General features: G+C 25.8%; 1 protein-coding gene across 1 annotated transcript in view; it reads right to left on the bottom strand.

Moving 5' to 3' along the window:
- The window catches only part of LOC129607043 (cadherin-99C), a 220,501-nt gene that overhangs the window by 53,140 nt on the left and 143,664 nt on the right, over positions 1-23,697 (bottom strand). The window contains exons 6-7 of the mRNA XM_055517737.1: positions 22,709-22,887; positions 18,935-19,057 (exon numbers count right to left, since the gene is read on the bottom strand). Coding sequence (XP_055373712.1) covers positions 18,935-19,057; positions 22,709-22,887 — 302 coding nt within the window. The remainder of the gene's footprint in view (positions 1-18,934; positions 19,058-22,708; positions 22,888-23,697) is intronic.

Here is a 23,697-nt window from a genome sequence, read left to right as displayed (position 1 = left end):
TAAACTAGATCTTATGCTTGTTCATTGTATACTATTGTAAAAAATGTAGTTTTGAACAACAGGTAATCGAACAACAGCACTGTATTACATTAGGACTGCATGAGATTTATTATTTTCAATTTTTTTTTCCTTTCTTAAATCTACAATACTTAAATGCCTTGCAAATACACACTTTTTTTAACTTATGACTTTTTTATTACAATTTTTTGTTTGCGTTTTCTTTCAATATTTTAAGTCAGACAATACAATAAAATTGGAGCAAAAGTTATGTCCACAAGTTGTATATTTTTTTCGTTGTTTGCAATGCATGTAGAAAAATGTAAGAAGCTATGGTGACTATAAGTAAATTTAACATATTATTTGTAGTTGAATATGGATGTGTGTATGCTTAAGATCAGCATGGATATTTTAAAATTGTAAGCATATTTTTATTGTTTGCTATTTTGTTTAAGAAAGAATATATAGATACCTACGTCTGCAGTGGTATATACTTTTACGTACAATATATTCGAGTATATTAATTTGACTTCTTCTAAACCACAAAATAATTAAAGTAGACATATTGTATGGTCGTATGGATAAAAAATTACATACATCTATATGAATAGAAGAAAAAAAAGGAAAAACCTTTCAACTTAGACGACAAAATGTTCGATTATAACGCAATACAATAAGAATGCAAAAAATGTACAGTTTATGAAATTTTTCGTTGTAATGTGCAACTTAAAGGCTATATAATGGATAATATTATAAATTTGCTTTGCCAAGCAACTTGAGTTGTCAAAATATGTCATAGTTCATGTACAATAAAAATTTATCAAATTGAAATTATTATTTACGTATTGCATATTTTTAGGAACAAAATGGCCATAAGTGGTAGAGCAAAAGAAAAACAGCAATTTTACAGTAATAAAGAGTTAGTTAATAATAATAATAAAGCAACATTAAATATGTGTTTCCCAAAGTCTATATAGATCTCCAGGAGTTCATGAAGACCTGCTACGGTACTCCGAAAAAATATGAATTTAATTAAATAAGTCTTTTATTTAACTTTCTCACATCATAGGTGTACCTTGCTACTGTTAGAAATTTAAATTTGTCAAAGAAAGTAGCGGGAGGTCTATCAAAAATTGAAAAATACGACAAGGGTTCTACTTAAGAAAAAAGCTTGGTGACCTTTGCATTAAACTATATCTTCAGTAGAGGTGTACAATCTTCTGCGACTGTGTATTGTTTGAATTTTTGAATTACGTATAAGCTTTTTTTTAAAATAACTATGCTAGTTTTCCGTTTTCTGCTACTTTGGCGTACGAGAGTGTTTTTTAATAATTTTTAATCATTTATTTAAAACGAGAAAAAAAATAGAGTTGACCTTGTCAACTCTGTGATACCCGTACGAATTTGTTATCCTATGTGCGAATAACTAATGTGCTATAACTAACTAAGGGGCAGACTACGACTTTAAGTTGCCGTATTACCATATTAATTTATGCAAAATTTCAGTACTATGTGTTTTTCAAAATACTGTGTGTGCCAAACTACTATTGAAGTTGTATGGCAGCTACCAGAAAGAGCCAAGAAATTTTAGCTAATTTTATCAAGCACATCGGCCCTACTAATGTATTCACTTGTGTGAAATCTCAATATCACAGCTTTTATAGTTTCTGAGATATAGCCAAATAATTTTTGAAGTTGTATGGCAGGTACCAGAAGGAGCCAAGTAATTTCAACGACTTTTATGAAACACATTGGCCCTACTAATATATTCGTTTGTGTGAAATTTCAATACCATAGCTTTAATAGTTTCTGAAATATAGCCAAATGAATTTTGAAGTTGTATGGCAGCTACCCGAACCGGTACCCCGATCATGTCCAATTTAAATAGGGTTCTGGCACTTACTACAATAAATCATTTGTGAAAATTTGGTGAACTTAGCTCAATTAGTTTTTGAGTTATCGTTCGGACGGACGGACGGACGGACGGACGGACAGACAAAGCTAAATCAACTCAGAATTTGACGCTGATCAAAAACATATACTTGAGTCTATATCTAACACCGTTATTTCTAAGCGTTACAAACGGTAAGGCAAATTTAGTATACCCTTCGAACATACGTTCGTACGGGTATAATAAACTAGCTGATTGGTATTTAAATAGAATTTCGATTGAAAAATGCCTTGGGTCTTCTTTCCAAATTTACATTGGTTTGATTTGGTCGAGTCACTGTATAATAACACGAAGAATTGAAAAATTGAAATTTTTTGTATTACGAACGTTACAACTGATTTTGAATTCCATTTTCGAATTGTTCAGTAATTTTTCACTTTTAATTTTCTTTCGTGCGAAATGAATATAAAAAATTTTTAAAAGAAATCGATCGATCGAGTTTGAAAATTAATTTAAAAACTTTTTCAAAAAAAAAAAGAAAAAAAAATAACAAGCTTGTTAATAAAATGGTAGAAGCACAAATCGGTACTCTTTTTTTTTTGTCTAGATGGCTGAATTTTTTTCTTTTTTGTGACTTTTGTTACCAGCCACGCTGTTTTATGTAGGTACGAAATCTTTGTGTTTTTGATCTGATCTTAATTTCACTTTATTCCTAAATTTATGTTTTTTCTCTTTCTGTATAATTTGTATGATATGTACATACACACACACAGTTATGAATACATGACCGAATACATGTAGGTACGTACGTATGTTTTTTGTCGATTTATTTTTTAATTACGCACGAAGAGCAATTTAAAATTCGATTTACTGAAACTTGGGTAATGCTTTTTTTTTTGCTTTGTTTTTTTTCGGATTTTATTATTAAATTTCTATCGTAACGTAACGATCATGAAGGTTAAGTAATATAAAAAATGTGATTGAGAGTAAAAGAGAGAGAAAAAAAGAGTAAATTCGTTTTTGTTACTTTTATAAATAATTGGAATATAAATACTTGTACACAATAATGACAATCAGATCAAAATAGCTACCATAATATTTTTAACCCTATAACACACATTGTTAAATATTATTTTACATTCTATATATACATATATATAGGTATAATGTAAGTTCAAACCTAATGATCCGATAAAATAACAATCGTTTATTTTTCACCGCATTTACCTTGTATACATTTGTATACGTAGAAGGCATATGTGCATGGTGCATAGAAGTTGAAAACAGAAAAAAAAAATATTTGCAATGGCGATTATTTATGAAGTGATGTTATTTCTATATTCTATTTATACATTTTGTGAGAATTTATCTTAAGAATAATAAAAAAAAAAAAATAAAATGAAAATTCGATCATATTCTTTAAAACTTATTCAATTTTTATATTATACGTAACACATTATATTATAAAAGATTCAAATCAGACACCGCCTTTATAAAACCTATAAATTAATGCTCCCCTTTTATATTGAAATTAATGAATTCTCAAAGAGTTCCCTCCACATAAAACATTGAAAGAGTTCTGTTATACATAAAAATATTGCATAAATGTCTGTATAAAGAATTTTCATATTATATTGGAATTGGTATTCTAAATTTCTTGGCTCGTTTGTTAAGAAAAAATTTTTTAATATTTAATTCTAACTTGATATTAGAAACATACACAAGATGTTCATGCCGGATTAGGAATTTTTTTAGAATAGAATCTACACAGCAGAAATTTTGTAGCATCACTGTCGCTACAAAATTCTATTAAAAGATTAAGAGAAAATAATTAAGAAAAGAGAATAACATTAAAAATAAATAAAATTCATACTCTCATTACAAGCGACACAACACTATTACCAGAATATTTTTGTCATAACTATAAGTACCACAAGCAAACATTTTATACTATGAGGCTATATCCCACAACATATGGCAAAATATTATATTCCTTATATTTGGTAAATTTGTAATAAATTTTTGTTATATTCGGAGCACTGATTTACAAAATTTTTGCGAGATGGATATACCTGATTTTTTAGACTAATGCTTATTAAAAATTAGATAAAATTGGCTCAGAGATTCTATAGAAAACTGTGGACATACATTATAAAAGCCTGTTCAGTTGTACAATTAGAATCCGAATAAAGTGAGTGGCGAGACCCCAGAGAACCTTCTAGGAGAGTGTGATGCTTTCGCTCATAGGAGTTGGAAGGTACTGGGGAGCATTTGCACTCACGGCGGCAGAGTTGCGGTCTTCTGGGCCTCACAAGTTGCTTGAGATCATCAAGAATAGTGGGTCTCGAGCATGTGTTCTAGGGCATGCCCAACACTCAGGAGGGGGGGGGGGGGGCTCCACAATATACCCATACACAATAGACGTAATTGAGGTGCGATGTTGCCCTGGTTGTACAAATCTACTAATTTACAAACCTACAATCCAAATAAGGTAGTTTTGAAAAATTTCATTTAGAATATCTCTATTCTTATGCTACTATATTCGAATTGATTTAGTTAATTTCGGAACTCCGACTTCCTCGTATATACAGAATTGTAAAGTAAAACTCGGAATTAATTTTCTATGAATAATTCCGAAATAAGCAAAATATATTCCAATTTTCTTTATAACCGTTTCCAACCATTCTTATTCAGTAGTTTTGAAGTTGTATAACAATTTATAAAATCACACCACCAACTCTACAGTACAGTTTACCAACTCAACTATATTATAACCGAATATTTTTTTTATTGTTGAAATTCTATGGAATTTTCTTTATAACGCATATAGAAAAAAGAAAAGCAAAAATAAATATTATTGTAATTAAAGGGAAAAATAATGAACGCAATTTTATCTTACACAAAAACAAAATAATTAAAGATGCAGATGATGTTACTTTGGATACTATTTAAATGTATAGCTGTACTATGTACATATAAGTACATGTATAAGGGATCATATACATTAAAATATTTAACAATATAAAACGTTCATATATTTTAGGTTTAATAGAAATTAAATTGAGTTTAAATTAATTACTGTGGGTTGTATTGAAAGAATGGATGCTCTTGTCTCTTTTAATTTTTTTTTATTACTGTCGTGTACCTATATAATACATATAATATATCTGTGTGTTCTAAATTATGGAAATTCGCAGTGATACGCCTAAATATGTACTGTGTATAGAGAACCAATAAATAAAATTTTTAATTAGATTGTATAAAAACTGATGATGTGTCTCATTTAATTTCTTTTTAATATTGTAAATGAAAATCTCGATTGGCGCTTTGCATAATTAATCAAAGGGTGTATAGATGAAATGGAAAAGAGGAAAACATGAAGAAATAAGTCAAATGAATAAAAGGAATTTTAAAAATATTTGTGTTTTTTTTTTATAATATGACGATAATAAAATGTTAAAGAGTTCAATATAATTGTATGAAATTTAATCAAGGTTAAATTTTTTGCTATAAAAAGATTTTCTTAATTTGTTCAATTGTTATAATTTTTGACATAGGTTATAGTAAAGACAATTTAACAAATTTCAAAGAATATTGGGTGGTATAATATAGACGTGTAATGTTATCTACGACTAAACGCGATGCGATGTCTCTTATTTATTATTTTCAAAAAAATAAAGATCTTTAAAATTTTTAATCGATTCCATGATATTATTCCAATAGCGCTCTAGAAATTCCGAAATTCCAAAATTTATTACCATATTACCAAAGGCAACTTAAATTCTTTCAACGAAAAGGTTCAAATTATTGCCATTATTAAATTATTAGTTCCGAACCGATTTTCCCTTGTCGGTTTTAAAGGCGTTTTGTTTTAATTGTACTACAGATTGGAATTATTTTCAAAGCTTTTCTCATCTACTCGTATGTATATTAATAGTAATTATTATAAATGTTTATTTAATGCTTGAAGATGTAATCTGAATTTCGAGAATTTTTTTTTTTGTCTTATTAGATTCATTCTGTCCGTCCGTCCGTCCGTCCGTAAACATGTTTACAAAACTTCTATACCCTTGAAAATAGAAAGCTGAAAATTATATGCACATAGATATTTATTAGAATCTTATTCTTCCTCAGAAGAAAGTTCTTTTCCACCTAAACCCCTTCTCGAATTTTTGCCACCTTATATTTCCGAAACTGGAAGCTTTCTCAAATTTACATAAATGCAGAAAGCTAACGGTAAATGCCACGCCATTAAAAAATACAATTATTTTTTTTTACTCATGCAATCATCCTTAAATTTATGCATTATGTTAAAGCATCTTTTAATTTTTTTTTAGTTTTATTTCAAAGATTTCATATGTATATTGTTCACCCTAAAAGTATGCAATTTTTATAAAATATTCGTATATGAATGAAAGTAATTTTAATAATGTAGTACACAGCTAGGTTATTTTTAAAAACAGTATTTTCACTTTTTGAAGGAAAAAGTGCTTTATTACAAAAAAATTGGTTTGACTAACTTTATTTTTATTACACACAATTACTATACGTATACAAATAATCTTAAATAAATTTTTTTATTATTCATTTTAAAATTAGTATATTAATTAGTATTTTAGTTTTTTTGTGTCATTTGCAGAAATAAAATTTTACGCCTCAATTTGGATGGCCTTTTTATTGTATTTCAAATTACATTTAAAAATTAAATATTTTATTTTTCTTACATTGCAAAATTATTAAATGCAATAAAAACTAAATAAATTTATAATGCATTAATTGTAGTATAGTTGTGTGCATATAGGAAGTAAATTAAAAATTAAATAAAATTTTGTTTATTTTAAAATTTTATTTTAAATCTTCAATTTTAATTTCATAATAAAATTTTATTTTAAGAAAATTCAATTTATTTAATAGTAGTTATACAATAAAAAATATTATTTAAATTGCTTAGTTCGTATTAGATGGTAAATTGTTGATTGGTTATAAATTGGTATAAGGTAATTTTAACAAATGCAAATATAAAATCTTTTATATTAAGTATGCAATATAATAAAATTGGTGTAAGTGTTAATAAAAGCTTGGATCTGATATTTAATTTGAAATTTATTATTCATTAGAAAATTGTATCGAAATTCTGTATAGTCTCGCATAAATATGCGCTTGTTAAAACAAATCAACTTGTATGGTTTTAGATATGATTTATACAATGCGTATTAAGTCAACTATGGCTACTTGTTTTACAAAAAATCTCAAAAATTTACAAAATTGTTCCAAAATTTTATTGTATTTTTTAATTGTTATTTCAAATTTTATGGGACTTTTTAAAACTAAATTAATATAAATATAAGCTCTACACTGAAAGCTTTGTGCGACCGAACAATATTACATTTTGCCGAATTTTTCAAAAATAAAATGAATTAAATTATTAAAATTCAATCTATTTTAGTTAAGCTTAGCTAGCTATGTTTATCCGAAATATTCCAAAATAAGCAAAAAATTAAGAAAATATTGCATACTTTTAGGGGATGTCACTTATTTAGTTTATTATATTCGATAATAAAAGGAAAATAATATCGCATATATAAATTTTTCAGTAATTAGGAGATTATTTTCATTGTTTAGGGTTTATTAGGGTTGGGTATTGTATTAGGGCTTATAAAGGTAAATAAATCACTTGAAAATATTTTGCTTTCGTATGAATGTGCTTTTATTTACTTGGATGGTATACAATATTACATTTCAAGTCAAAAACATAACTAAATTGAAAGCATTATTAAAATTTAATAATTTAGTATGCTTAGAATTCGTGTTTTAGATAATAATCTGCATATGCACATCAAATATGTAAATATACACATTTGGATGTTAGTTATAAGCCTAACGGATTTGAAATACACTGCAATAGCTTTACACAGATTTGAAAGAAATTGAATACTAAACTATAATTTTTAATTATTTATTGTACAAGAAAATTTAATTTGCATAAAATTTCAATTTACAATAGCTAGGTGTCGAAATATCAGTTTGGCACAAATTTATTAAAAAAATCTGAAAGAAAATTATTCTTGTATAACTTGTAAAATTTATTTTTACTTAAACAACATTTTGTGACAATTATTGTTTTAACTAAGACAATTTTAAAAGCGCATATCTGTAAAAACCAAAAAAAAAAACTATTTTGTTTATTTAAAAATTATACAATGTGCCATTTGTAATCCAATGAAATAAATTTGCATCCAGAGTCATTCTTAATTTTATTATTCCTCATTTTTTTTTCCAAATGTCTTACCGAATTAAGAGTTGTTTAACATTTTCATGGTCTCGTTTCAGACAAACAAAACAAAAATTACTACAACTACACACACATATATACATATTTACATATGTACAAATATGGTACACGTTGAATCACACCATTTATTCTTTTGTTTTTTGCTTTTTCAATATTTAATTCTACATTTTATTGTACACGGTTTAAAAAAAACACCAAACATCAGAAACAAATTGTAAAAAATTTTAAAAATTATGGAAAATAAGAGCCAAAAAAAAGGAGTAAAATAAAAAGAAAAAGCTGCTGTCTAAAGTGTTACCTTTTCAACAATAAAGAAAACGGCAAAATTAAAAACAAAAAGGAGGCGAAAAGGTCTCTTTTGTTTCAGTAAAAAATTTTTGTTTTACGATTAAAATATGTAAAATTGTTGTAATTTAAATTTGCTTCCAACTCCATCTATATTTGGTGATTCTAGTGTGTTGTTGTACAAGTACCAATCTTTTCTTATGAATATTTAGAAATCAAAACCCAAATAAAAAAACAAAAAAGAGAACAATCAGAGCAGCAATGGAATAAAAACTCTCATTTCTCATTTGTATAACAGTTTTGTTTTTTGTTGTTTTTGTATTTTTTCTCTGTCTACCACCATATATGTAAGTATACAGTGTAAAATCTGTAACATGTCAAAAAAAAAAAAAATGCATTCAAAATGACTTTAGCGGTTTTCCAAACAAAAATTATTGTTATATAGTTTGTGGTTCAATCAATGTATATGCGTATAATATGTTTGTGTTGTTGCATTTATTGGTAGCTATTGTTTTGGTTTTCCATGTGAATAAATTTCATGTTTGTATGTAAGTACAAATGATTTTAATTTTTTTTTATTTCTCATTATTTTATTGTCATTTTTTTTCGTTTTTACAGAACAAGTCAAACTCTGATTAAAAATAATATTAATGTTGTTTGTTGTTATTTTTTTCCATATTTATTATATTAAACGTGAGAGCTCTTTTATATTGATTACATCCCACCGCTATTCAATTTTTTAATAATATTTAAGTATGTAACCAATAACTACCCGATTATTTATTGTGTGGTTATTAATAAACCGCAAATTTTGTATACGTAAAGAAATTAAATCAGATTAACCTTGAAATTAGAGTAGTGAATTTTCTCATCCTGTCCGTTTTGTTTTTTTTTTTTTAATTTTTAATATTGTGTCGCTTTTGTTGGCCTTACAGTCATCTATATAATTGTTTAGTTAATCGTAATATGTAGGAAATTATTATCAAAAAATGTAAAATCCCTGAATTTTGTAGTTTCTGTGAGTTTTTAGTGAGCCATTAATGTTGTTTGTTTAATTGCATTGCAACTAGTTTAATCAAATAAGGATTGAATGCCAGAGAGTCGCAATATTAGCCTTCATCAGTAAAAAAGTATTTACGATAAATATGACTTCCTTTGAATGGTTAGGATTTGAATATGATTTGCTTCAGATGAGAATGACTTGAATTTTATCTGCAACGCGGCATATATACATTGTTATTAACCACCAGGGTTGAATATACCATATATGCAAAGTAAGCAAAAGCAGTTATCGTTGGAAAACTGGGGCGCAATTGTTATGAAAAATTTGCAATGGTTATTGTCCATTATTTTTGAAGCGGGAGGAGCGCACTTTTTGTAGGGCGCTGAAAAAATTAGAACCGGGCCTAATTAACACAATAGAAAATTTCAACAGTTTTATTGTAGACTGTGCTGTGGTGGGATATAAAAGCTCTCAAAATTATTTTAATAAATTCATGGAGAGAATTAAATGCTTTCCAAGGAGTAAATTATTATTAAAAATCTGTTATACCCACTAAATGTTCTATGAATTCGAACTATATAGAATAACCAATTCAATATAAAGAGCTTCAAAGGTTTTCTTTTTTTATTAAAACGTTTACTGAAAATTGAATCCCAAAAAATGATTGCCCATATTCACTGGAATTAAATTGTTATATTTTTTTTCTCATTTCGAATATTCCGGTTACTCGAAATTAAATTAATGTTTCAGAAATTGATCTTTTCAGCCAATTTTGTTTATGTTTTTGTTTTTTCTTTATTTTTTATGTATAACTACCGATCTCGTTCATATTTTGATTGCTGAGGTTAACTATCGTTAAGAATATTATTTTACAAAGTACGAGTATAAACGATTATAAATTATTTTTTGATATTTTGTTTTTAAAAAATTCGCAATTAAATAAATTTTTTATGCACCTCAATTGTAGTAACACCAAGTACGATAAGAAATACACAAAGAAAACTGGTAAGAATTTCAATAATTTAAAAAAAAAAATTTTATGAAAAATATTTAATTTATTTAAATATTAAAATTAGTTGTCGTTGTACAATTATGTAAAATTTTCAATATTATAGAATATTAAAAAATTTTTAATTTATTGGGGCAAAATATAACATAAAAAATTATGTTTTAATTTCATATTCAAACTAGTTTAAATTTGTAGCATATAGGAAATTAAAATTTTTCTGATTAAATTAAATCAAATGATTTATTTGCAAATTTTATTGCAAGAATGTTAAAAACAAAAAATTGATTTCATTTAATTAAAAATTGTAATAATAAAGCAATTAAAAGGTTTAATTTAGAATAATAAAATTATCATTACTCTCTCATGTGATATTATTTATATTAGATAAGGAGTTATGGCATGACATTGCTCATAAATATTGACATTTAATTCTAAAATTAATATGCGTCATAACAACAGTGTAGTAGAACGAAGTACATGTAGCAACTTATTTGACAAATGAAGAAAAAAATTTTATAGATTCATTTGGTTTTTTTCATAAACCTTAGTTTATATTAATTTTGAATCGAATTATAGATGTCGCTTATTGTGCGGTTATTTTTCAATCAAATATCATTTTAATTTATAATATTAGCAACCAATTTGGTTGTTAACTAAAATTAAGTAAAATAGTATTCTCTCGTGTAACCGCAAGAGAACAAAGTGCGTACATGTCCATCCCTTAGTAAAAATTATAAAGTAAAATTGCATTTGTGAAAATAAGTTGAAAATGTATTTACAATTGTATTTAAAAACCGAAATACCAAATTATTTCTGATATACGGAATAATCTTCAATTCTATGAATGACATTTCGTCAGTTTTAATAAGATTTCTAGTAACATTAAGAATATTTTTTTCGAAACCAAAACACTTTGTTACAAACGTAGCAATTCAGAAATATTTGAGTAAATTATTTTATAGAAAGTTGCTGCAACATTAAGTGATCACTCGCAATATTCTTATTCCTATTGTTCGCATTGCTCCTATTGTTTTTCCTATTAATTTAAATTATCAAAATTAATTTCGACTAGAAATTAAACTAGAAACAGGCACATTCAAGGAATTCATGAAAATGCAACATAATTTTATTTAACATAAATGGAAATTTCGCGACATATAACTGATTACAATGTTGCTAAGCAAAAATGTATGACAGCTCTGTTCTTAATAATGGCTATAATGAGATGACAATAAATTATTTTGTATCTGGCAATATTTATATAATAATGATTTCATTTATGTAATTATCAATAATTCACGACTCCCATTGACAAACTGTTCTAAAAGAATGTGTTCAATAGTATTTAAAAAATTTGAACAAAAAATGTAATAAAATTTTAAGTAAGAAGTAGAGTACACTACCTTTTATGTATGCTCTTATAATGAAAACCAAAGTAACAAATCACCACAATTATACTACAGTATAGTTGGTTTTAGTGCAGTAAATTATAAAAAAAGAAGTTCGTATTTCATTTCAGATTAAATTGAATTAAGAAAAAAACAAGGATTTAATTTACATTTTATTTATTGAATAATAAAATATCGAAGTGAATAAATTAAAAAAAAAATTATAAAAGTAAAAACTTGTTGATTTTGTATATGAGTTTTTTTGTAGCTTTGCAAATATATTTCAATTCTTTGTTCTGCAATGAAATAAAGATTAGAATCGCGTAAAACTAGAAGATCTAAATACAAAATTTCAATCAATAATAAAAATTTTTTGCAAATTTTTCTATATTAAACTTCGAATTTGAAAGGAATAAGAAAAAAATTAAAAAAAAAAGTTTATGAGGAGTGGCGTTTTAAACACATACCTTGTTATGGCAAGCAGTCATGTAGTCTGTGAATTACCTTGGATAAAACGTACGTTTAGAGCAAATTAATAGTGATCACGGGTCGAATAAGAAATAAATAAAAAAAATCTCTATTTTTTACTTGTATATTTGGATGTGTATTTAATGTACATAATTAAGATTGTTTAGTGTTGTAACACTATAAAGTACAATAAAATGTCTTTTTGTTAAAAAATCACAAAAGTCTGCATTACTAAATTTTGTGAGATTTATTTTGTAATCAAAGGTTTTTTTTTTGCTACAATAAACCTTAAATTTTTTTGTTATTTAATTCTAATATTGTTTAGGTTTTTTTGTATATTTGTACTTAATATTGTAGTTTTCTTTCATAAACTTGCGGTTTCTTGAGTCATGTTCCATGGATTGGTACATTAATGCTATTTTTTCAAAAAACATTCCTTTTATTAAAAAAAAGAATGCGGGATGTTGAAACTATAAGGAAAAACCGTTAATTTTGTCATTAAATGTCACAATATTATAATTGCAATTACATATTTTACACTCACTCTAATATATTTCGCACCTCTGTTACAGTAGTGTCTTAACTTGGAAAAACATTTTGTGCGAATACTGTGGAGAACTGTTTTTAGTTAACTTGAAAATTTAGATTAGTTTGCGAGATAAAAGATTAAGATACGAAACTTGAAAAATTAAATTGCTTAAGTGGTTATTAGAGGGTGAGATGTGCAAGGGTAATTTATTAATTGTTTACAACAAATACGAGAATTGTTTAAATAAAAATGAGTTATAATAAAGAGAGAGGGTTAAAAAAGAGCTTGAAAATTAGACTTTACTCTTATTTTGCAATTTATACACTATTGGAAAACCAAGCATGCCTCACTTTAGAAAAATTCAGTTTGATTTTGGCTCATTTTCGGTATTTCGACAATTTCACAGAAATTGTTTCGAAACTTCATGAGAAATTATTTACAGAATTTTTCCCTGTTATTTACACTTATTCTAGAAGGTATTTAATTTATTCTTTGTATAAGCGTCCGGGTAACATCAAAGAATTGCAACAATTATTGTTCATTACTATCTTGCCATTTTAATTTACTATTGACCCAATAAACAAGCTAATTAGTTACATACGAACAAACTTATAATGTTTTGCTTTTCCAAGAAAATTTAGATTCTATATTATGCACCAATAAACTTTTAACGTTATTAAATGTTTCAAATAATTTTACTTACATAATATTATACTGGAAAGGATGTGCGCTTACATAGGTATGTGATAAATTCTGACAGAGTTCAAGTTTTCACTGAGTTCATCAGGAATTAAACATGACAATATAGCAAAAACTAAGTATTATAAATTAATGCTTTTTATAAACCACTTAAGTGCATTTACACTAATTTTTTTCTTTCTCTTAACCCACATAAAACGCATAAATATTTAAAATTCGTGTGAAATCATTATTCGTTCATTTCCCCCTTGGAATGTACATGAGTAATGTGTGTATAACCATCATTTTTTTAAATATAATTCGTGGTTAATATAAAAGAAAATTTACCAAAGATTACTGTAAAATGTGTCATTACATCTTGTCATTTTTATGTATTTTCTTAATTAAAATTCTTTTGTGTAAAATGGAGGCAGGAAAAAAAAATTATTACTTTTTCGACCTAATAACCTTTCATTTAAGAAAAAATAAAGTGCAAACAAAGCAGAACAACGAAAAATAATGCATAGTAAAAAATTGTTTTATTTTGCAAATGAATTGACCATAAGGTAAATGACAGTCAATGACCGCGCGTCATCTTATATTTTATAAGAATGACACAGGAAAAAAAAAAAACAATAAACATGTGTGAGCATAAATGATCCGTGGAAGCATGCATATAAGTGTAAATTATTATTTGTGTGCATATTTATGTGTTCCTGGTGTAATTATAAGAAAAGTTATGTGAAAAATACACCGTTTTTCTGACTGTCTTTTTATAACACATATTTTTAACATAAGATTGTATGTCTGTACATATTATGTGTTTATGAATTTTCATATAAAAATGCATACTCACAAACCATTTATATCAGAAGTTCTTAAAAGTTGTATGATTCTATAAAAATTTTCCGTTGAAAATATTTAATCTTCTATATTTGTTTATAAAAACAACAAAATGTAGCAATTTTTGTGTGTCACTTGTGCGCTTCTACACTAATAAATTAACCCGATCACTATGAAGCTTTGGTAAGTTTTTTTTTTGAAAACTCCCGCGAATGTTTTGAGTAACGTATTGAGTATTGTTAGAAAGAATTAAAGTTTTTTGGAAATTACCCCTGTGAGGCCCCATTCCTCTAAAACGAATTCAAAAGAAAACGTTTTATATTAAAGTTCTAGGTTCAGTTTTCGTTGCGATTATTGTCATGAGTGTATGGGTTAGATTTGGGAAATCTGTGCTTCTCACATAGGCAAATATTTATATGTGACCACGTCAGAAAACCTTTTAATTTACTCATGTACGCACCAGAGAGAAAAACAAAAAATATCGTAAATCTGAAAGAAATAGAACAGTTAAATGAAAAATAAAATATCTTTTCCTTACTTCTAAGATCACAGCCATACACCATGGGCTCGCTAATAAATAATTAAAATATATACAGAGTCAAGTTTATTTCGTAACAAGCCGCGTGATTGTGACTGTTCCCAACGAAATCGCCATGCAACAATTACAATTGATTCGACTCTATTATTCCAAGAGTTGGCTGTTGAATCTGAAAATTATTTTTACTTTTTCGCGTTTTATACAAACGCCAGTTATATATTGACACAGAAATTTTATACTGCTGGGCAGTTCAATTTTGAAATGTCAAAACTGCAATACGGTAGACTTTATTCGTTGTGCTGGATATTGATAAGGTGTTTTCTTAAAAACAAACAAAATTTATCACCTCTCATGTTTGTTTCGATCACTAATTTTTTAGCAAACCCATTTTGTAGTAGTCACAGTACTAAAGTTTAGAAATCCTGGAAGTAAAAATGATTAAAGTAGATATCTAAATTTTGCTATTGCTATTATTAAGATATTTTCATTTTCTTTCTCATAGAAATTTAAAAATAATTTATTAAAATATAGGAATGAACTATTGTTCAACGAAAGTTTTCATTCATAAAAACAATCACATATACTTGTATTAATTTCTACGTGTAAATATGTTTTGTACATATGCACACATAATAATTAGAGGTACATGCATAAGTGTATGTAGTTAATTTTGATTTTCCAGTTTAATTTCTATTTTCAATTATTAAAAATAAGTAGCATAAATTTTTAGTATACTTTGAGTTTTAGTATACTGTAGTTAAATTTTAATTGCTTAAACCTGTCAATTATACTCGTGTATATACTTTTATATTTATTTTAATATTATGTGTTGTTGATGGCGATGGTAGCACGTTTCACGTAAAATGCCAATGCAGATGCATTCACTAATGATTTTTATATTAATTTAAAAAAAAAATTTAATATGGTATTAAATTATCTGGATTGATGATTTCACAGTATAAATTTATTAAATATGGAAGCAATTTATTTTTTGTTTTTCTTATACATATTTCACTCTGACAGATCTAAGATTAAGTAATAATGTAAATAATTTATAGAATTAGGTGCACTTATATTTTAGTTTTAATCATAAATTAATATTAAATGCGAAAAGGAAAAAATCATTACGGAAATGTTAATGCAATAATAACTTGTTTTTAATGGTTTCTGATTACATATTCGAATTTAATTTATATAAGTTGAATTTTATATTCTGTAGATCTTATGGGACTTAACTTGTATATATACATATAATTTTCGTTTGAAAACTGAGGTCGCAAGTCAAAATATTATTAAAATAATTTACAATATTATTATTTATATTTTTCATTTATTACAAAATTTTTCAACTTTTTCTACAATTGGACTATAATTTAAAATTTTTTTTCCCACTGGGATCAAACTGAACAAGGTATATTTCGGGGAGATATTACATAATTTTTTTTATTTTCTAATTTTGACTTCATATAAGCCAAAGAATTAAAAAATTTGTCATATTATCGTGTATAAGGTAAATTTTAAAAAATATTAAATATATTTTAATTATGCCTTAACATAAATAACAGGGTTCAACAACTAAGTTTTGTATAACAGTATTTTTGTGATTGTATTCCGCTGCGTTGACTCGGTTTTACAAAACTACAAATTTACAATAGCAAATTTTGTTAAAATAGGACCAATTTAATAGAAAGATATTAAGTGTAGTTGAACATAGAAGTAGCTGCTCGGGTCCTTGGCAATCTAAAACATTTGTGTAAACTGGGGAGACGGAGGCTGGCTATGCTTTGGTCGTCTAGATTTAAGGCTATTGGTTGGAGTTCTCACTGAACACTGCCTCTCGATGGTCCATCAAGAAAGGATGCGCCGGGCAGGGGACGGAGTCTGCCGTTTGTGCCTGAAAGAGAATGTTGGCTGGGATGTTCCGGGGTGGGGGGGATTTGTAACCCCAGGAAGAATCTCGCGGCTTGATGTGGATGCCGTACTGTGGTTTGTCAGGAGTTTAGCTATAGGGCTGATGTAGATGAGCCGGGAATCACAAAAATCCTATGGGTCGACGTGAAAGGTACTTAATGGCCTCGGTCCCCAGGAAACACAAAAAAAATAGTAGTTGTATAGTGAAATTAATTTAAAGAAAGAGTGTGAATTTCTAGTTTGTCTTATTGTGCGGCGTTTAGGTGTGGTTTGAAAGATGTGTGAATGCCTTTCATCTCTTACATTTCTTTGCAAGTTTTTTATGTCTCATGTTGTTCTTTTTTTTGTTCTTTCAATTTCATTGTGTTCTCACTAATTATTTTGACACTTTTAAGATAATTAATTTTATTATAACAATGTCATTTAACAGTTTTGTATATGAATTTAAATCTATAGAATTTTTTTAAGAACAAAAACTTTTTTTTTATTCTATAATGAATTTTTAAATTCCTTTGATCCCTTTTCTTTTCAAAAAATTATTGTATCTCATAATTTGTATATTATGGAGGTGTTATTTAATTTTATTTTTTTCTTTACTACATTAAAAATCGCCTACAGTTTTCAATATCTCAATAGAATTTTCATTATGAATAATTAATCATTTTTTATTATTTAGAAATGTTAAAAAACAAAGTGGAGTTTCTAAACTAATTTTTAAAAATAATTTTTTTTTTCTTTAAGAATTTCGGTTTATTGTAAGAAGTTTGTAAAAATTGTTTAATAATATGAAAAGAAAAAACGACAAAACCGAAATTTTTGGTTCTCCCGATCAATGACATTAAGCAATTTCAGAATTGTTAATGAATGTATGCATGTGAATGTGGTCTGTTGTGTATAACGTATTTGTTATTTCATTTATAACGCAAAAAATGTTTGTTTTATGAATGAAAAGTACAAGTAATTCTAATTTTAGTGCGATAGAAGCTTTTAATTGCTTTTTGGTCTTTAGAATTTGAATTTTTGAATTTTACTCAAATTGTCGTACTTAGTTATATTAGTTTACAAAAAATTTTGAATATTTTTGTTAAAATTTCATTACTGCTTTATCTCATTTCACAATAGTTTAATTAAGAGCCCTGGAAGTCATACAGAAAATAGAAGATATTTTCGAAATTAGTGTTGTAAATTTTTCATATTATTGCTTAATAGTTTAAATTATTAGCTTATATCCTAAAGCAGTCATATGTTGAGTCTACCCTCCGCCAGTGAAATTCGGCGAAAGTGAGTACTTTATATGGCTTAGTCCCGTAAGGAAATTTTCGCTGAAGATAGATTTAATAGTGAAATAGATATTGAAATATATGAAGAATAAAATTTTCATTTTAGTTTACAAAGTATTCCGATCTGTGCAATCTTGCCTACGAGTGCTATTTAATAGTTTGCAGCCCCTGTCTGATATCTAAATCAAAATATTTATTAACAACTAATTATTAATTTTTTTGTTTTATCTAAAATTTTCTAATTCTCAATTTATTTTCTTATATTGAAGACATCATAATATAGAATATTAAAAAAAAAAAATTAAGTATTCAAATTTTTTTCCAAAACATGAAATGGTCTTCAATTAATTTTTGATGTTATCTAGCGCTATAAATAACGCTCTAGAATAAATTAATGAATGCTTTAATAAGCAAAAACACCGAAAAAACTAAATAACCCTGGAAAGTTCAAAAACAAAAATCACTTCCGCTGTTTACATTCTCGTACATACCGCACTATACAGTGAAAGCTATTAAAACTTCTGTTTGCCTTTAGTGAACAAAAAACAAACGTTTGATTTTTATGCAAATTTTAAAGTAAACGGGAAAAAAGAGGTTAATAAACCTCAGTAATAAATTGACTAATATTTTAAATATTAAAAATTAAATTTTTTTTTTTCATCTTCATTTATTATAATTAGTATAAGAAAAATTATATAGAAAATTAACTTATCACTTAAATTAAAAATATTGAAAAAATTCAAAAGGGTGTATACGAATAAAATTATTTAATTTTTAAGTGTAAATTTTAAAAATAAAAAAAAATGAATATTTTTAACTCACCTCTGGCACAGTGACTTCATATGGTGTATTAACGAATTGTGGTGCATTATCATTTATGTCAGATACTCGAACTATTATTGGTATATTACGTTTCTTTTTCGATGATCTAATGGTACATGACACCTATAACATGAACAACAGAAGAAAAAAAAAATGAAGAAATGACAAATTAATATATTTTTAAATTATGATAAATGTTATATGTATGGTGTGTATGGTGTGTTTTTAGAGAAAAGATAAATTCGTGTTAATTATATGCATTTTTTTCTTCTTGTTGTGTTTAAAATTAAAAATATTTTAACATTGACATAAGATTAACAAGTGATTAAAAGTTAATTATAGTTAAGTAAAAATTTTTTGCCGATAATTTATTAATAATTTTTTTTTTTGTTTTTTGGTATTAATATGATAATTTTGTAACTCATAGGTTTTTGAAAATAAGATGTGCTTCTCTTTAATGATTTTTCATTAATTATTTTAGTTAATTATGTTGGAAGTAATTTTCAATTTGTTTATAATATTGTTGACTTAATTAATACGAAGTTTAATATGCAGTAAAGTGAATATATGAAATGTGCTTAAATAGTGATGCTATATGCAATACTGAAGGCTGTAGAATATATCAATGAAAATTTTATAAACAAAAAAGTGGTCGGTCGTGTGCTCTGATTATCTGACTGCGTTCAAATCTATTTAGTAGTCTTATTCTTTCGCATCCCGCGACACAAGAAACAATTTATGTGTCTAAGAATAATTTTTCATTTTTGTGGGTGCCATCATATACAAATATAAAGGGAAATGATGATGATGAGCTAAAAATTCTATAAATTCACTAATAGTAGAAAATTATGAACAAGTTTATACAGATTTGAAAAGATTGGTGGCACAAAAATTTAAAGGTATTTTTAGTCAAGAATGGAGACAATCAAATTAAACTAGTAAATTGAAAGAAATTACAGATAATATACCGGTTTGGAATTATTTGAAAAATTTGGAAAAGAAAAGATTCTATTATAATAACCAGGTTAAGGCAGGGATATTTTCTGCCATGTTTCATTGCACGACATTCTTAATATAAGTTGTTTTTTTTTTGTTTTTTCTTATTCTGTTTCGTTTTCGTTACTCTGCTGATGCAGTATAAAATTTCAGTGCTTTTGCAATTATTAATTCCAGTCAAGACTATGGAACTTCACTTAAGCATTCTCTTTCCAGATTTTATATATAGAAAAAAGATAGCTATATAAATTGACCAAATTGTTTGCATATAGTTTAGATATAACAGATACGTTTTATTACTACATATTCAAAAACCATTACAGTAAGAGCTGTAATCGAATACGTTCTGTTGCATAAACAATCATAAAATTTAGCTAAATTTTCAAAGTAATATGAAAAGTCTCACAATTAGTTCAATTGAAAATGAAGTCATAAAATCTATCTATATTTTATATGTCGCAAATCAGCTTTGTATATCATACTAAATAATAAACATGTATTCAATATGGAGGCAGAAATATTTCTAATATGTTTTCTGGCTACCAAAATAATGACGAGTGTTTTCAGTGTACGAGAATTACAATTAACTAAAATCGTATGTTATAATAAAAATATATAAAAATAAAATTCTCATGAAATCAAATTTAGTCATGTTTAGTCACCTATAGTTAGATCATATTAAACAAACAAACCGTTAATCAGGTAATAATTGTATTCTAATCCCTTTAAGAAATAATATGGGAACGAGAAATATTACCGAATATTCGAATTTACTGAAGATATTGTTTATTTTTAAGAATATTTCATCATAGTGGCATTGATCTAGAATTCAATTTTATATATAAATATGTACATAGTAATTTGATTTGCTTGAATTTGATGCTCTCAATAGCAATATCTTTAAAGAGCAATATCTTTTGTATTTCATACAAAATTGGTTTGAATCTTTCAAATCGCTTCCTTCAATAAAAAAGGAAATTTACGAAAATTAAATTCAATTTTATTGAGTTACTAATTCCTATTCCACGTTAGCAATTTGTAAGTCTCTTTCATTTCATTCTTATTGAAAATTTAACACAAGTTTTAAATGTAATTAATTTAAAAGAAATGAAAAAAAAAAAATTATTTTCAATTTAAATTTTAATCCAATTGAATTATTTTCAATTATTAAACTACATTACACCGCACGTTTATATTACATTTACCTTATTTGTTTTAAATACACTCAAATAGGTTATAAAATATCAAATTAATAAAGTTTATTATTAGATTTTATTTAATTTATGTTTATTAGTGTAATGGTTTACCAGAAGTAAATTAAACATAGTAAATTAAATTTTATTGCAATCAACAAAAAAAAAAATAATTTACATAAATTTTTAATGGTATTAAAAGTTTTATACTTTTATAATAACATAAATTATATGACTTTATTATAAAATATTTAACTATATGGTAGGTTTATTTCTGTTAATTAAATTTTTCAACATATTCGTGTAAAAATTAAATAAATTCTTAAATATGATTTAATTTTATTGGTGGATTACTTTAAAATAAGTTTCTCTATATTTGTTTGTTCTCTAACTTTATGTAATTAAAGTTCTTAAAATTCGAATATTAATTGAAATTTAATGAAATATAAGAATAAGAAGTTTTTAAGATATTTCTAATTTAATACAGCTTGCAGTTTTGTTCTTCATACAACCGCAGAGCAGATTTAAGACAGTGACGTACCGCTTCCTAGGTAGATGCGCTATAAACTGAACTACAGAGGTATAAAAAAATTATTGGAAAATTATTCTTCATATTGCTTTATACTGTACACCACATATTTACTAAGTGTTGTTTACATTGAGATGAAGTTTGTATGAGTCAATATTGTACTAATGGTATTCGATTATCAATGCAATTGTGACTAAAGTTCCTATAAAATTTTATCAAGGATTTGTTCTAAATATTTGATCTTCTACAAAAAAATTGCATATAATTTCTTGATATAATTTTTTTAACATTTAATAATGTTAGTCTAAAACAAATGTATAAAACAATTAACAAAGAAACAAAAGATTTAAGAAAGAAACTTGGTTTTTCTTCAATTTTTAATTGCTCACATTCCATATTATCTTTATTATTTCTTTAATTTTGAAGTTCGAAATTCAACTAAATTTATTGAATTGCCCAAGGAGTAACAAAATTTATGAAATCGAACAAAGAAAAGTAATAGATATTGTTCGGAGGATCAAATAACCTTTTATTCGCTATTCATATTTTCATTCACTTCGAAATTATACTTTTAAATTGAATTTTAATTGAAGTATGTGGTAGAGTTGGAATATTGCGGGAGCCAGACCAAAAAATTGTTTCGATGTCATCAAGTTTATCGGAATTTTTAAAAATCCTGCCTAGGTTTAGATTTTGGAAACAAGCTTTTCAAGAGAAGCTTATATTTACACATATTAAAAATGCAATCATAATTAATACATTTTAAAATATGATGTACATAAACGGGACCTATTCGACTCGGTTTAAAAGTTTCGTTTAAGATTTAAATAATTTTTTATAAACTTAATACGTTAATAAAAAGAAAATATTTCAGAAGGTACAATAAGAACTTTACGCATTAATTTTGTTGTTAATTATTCAAAAAAAAAAATGTTTCTTCCACCACAGCCTTCTGCAATATTTTTAATTTCATATGCGTACTATTTATTCACAGTTAAAAAATATTTAAATATTTTTTTATTTACACTATATTATACAAATGAATGAATGCCTTACCTGAAATACAATATGACTTAAATTTTCTTCATCACGATCCAATGGTTTTAATAATTTTAATTGTTTTCCATTTAACATAAAACTCGGATTACCTTTTGGAAATATTAATTCTAATAAAATTTCTGTTTCTGGATCACCATATATTGGTAAATCTCGTGGTGTTGTTTCTTGGCCAATATCTAAAATTAAACATGAAAAAATTTTTTTTTTTATAAAAATAGGTGAAATAGAAAAACATTTTTTTTTTTTGTGTTTACGTATTAATTTATTTATAATATTTATAAATATATATATATACATAATATATAAATATGGAATATTATGCTGAAATAAGAAATTATTTAATAAAAATCGAATAAATAAATATCAAATTGAATTAATTGATTAGCTAAAGAGAACAAAAAAAAAAAACACAACACAAACTGGTGAACTAGATACAAAAAAAAAAATTTTTTAATAAAAAAATTATCTAAAACTTGAAATCAGTTGCAGTTATTTGAATTTTTTTTTTTTTTAAATTTAATATGCAATATAATTTTATATAAATAAAAAAATAAATAAATAGATTTCATAAGAGTTTTTTTGGTTCGCTAAACGGGCTACACTATACCAATAGCAGCCTAGTGACATAAGAAATAGGTATGTAGTTATATACAGCAGCCAATATAGCTGCAACATTAACAGTAATTTTAACCACATTTAAGGGGAATAACAGAGAGATGAAGAAAGAAAAAAAAAAAGAACACCATGTTATTGACGACTTTATTTTTTAAAATTCGATTTTTTTGTTTTCTTTCTTGTGTCGTTTATTCATGAATTTTTAATAAAAATGGCAAGATAATATGCACTACAGGTAATCATTATTATATAAAAATACAGGTGAACTAACCGTTTGTTAAATAAAATGGTCATTTTTTTTTTTGCTTTTCTATACAGCTACTCTTTATAGTCAGTCGTTTTGGAAAATTGAAATACTAAAAATTTTTTTG

This window comes from Condylostylus longicornis, unplaced genomic scaffold, assembly GCF_029603195.1.
Source record: "Condylostylus longicornis isolate FDR11 unplaced genomic scaffold, ASM2960319v2 ptg000026l, whole genome shotgun sequence".
Taxonomy (NCBI): Eukaryota; Metazoa; Arthropoda; class Insecta; order Diptera; family Dolichopodidae; genus Condylostylus; species Condylostylus longicornis.
Note: the sequence above shows the minus strand (reverse complement) of the source record. Positions and strands in the feature narration are given on the sequence as shown.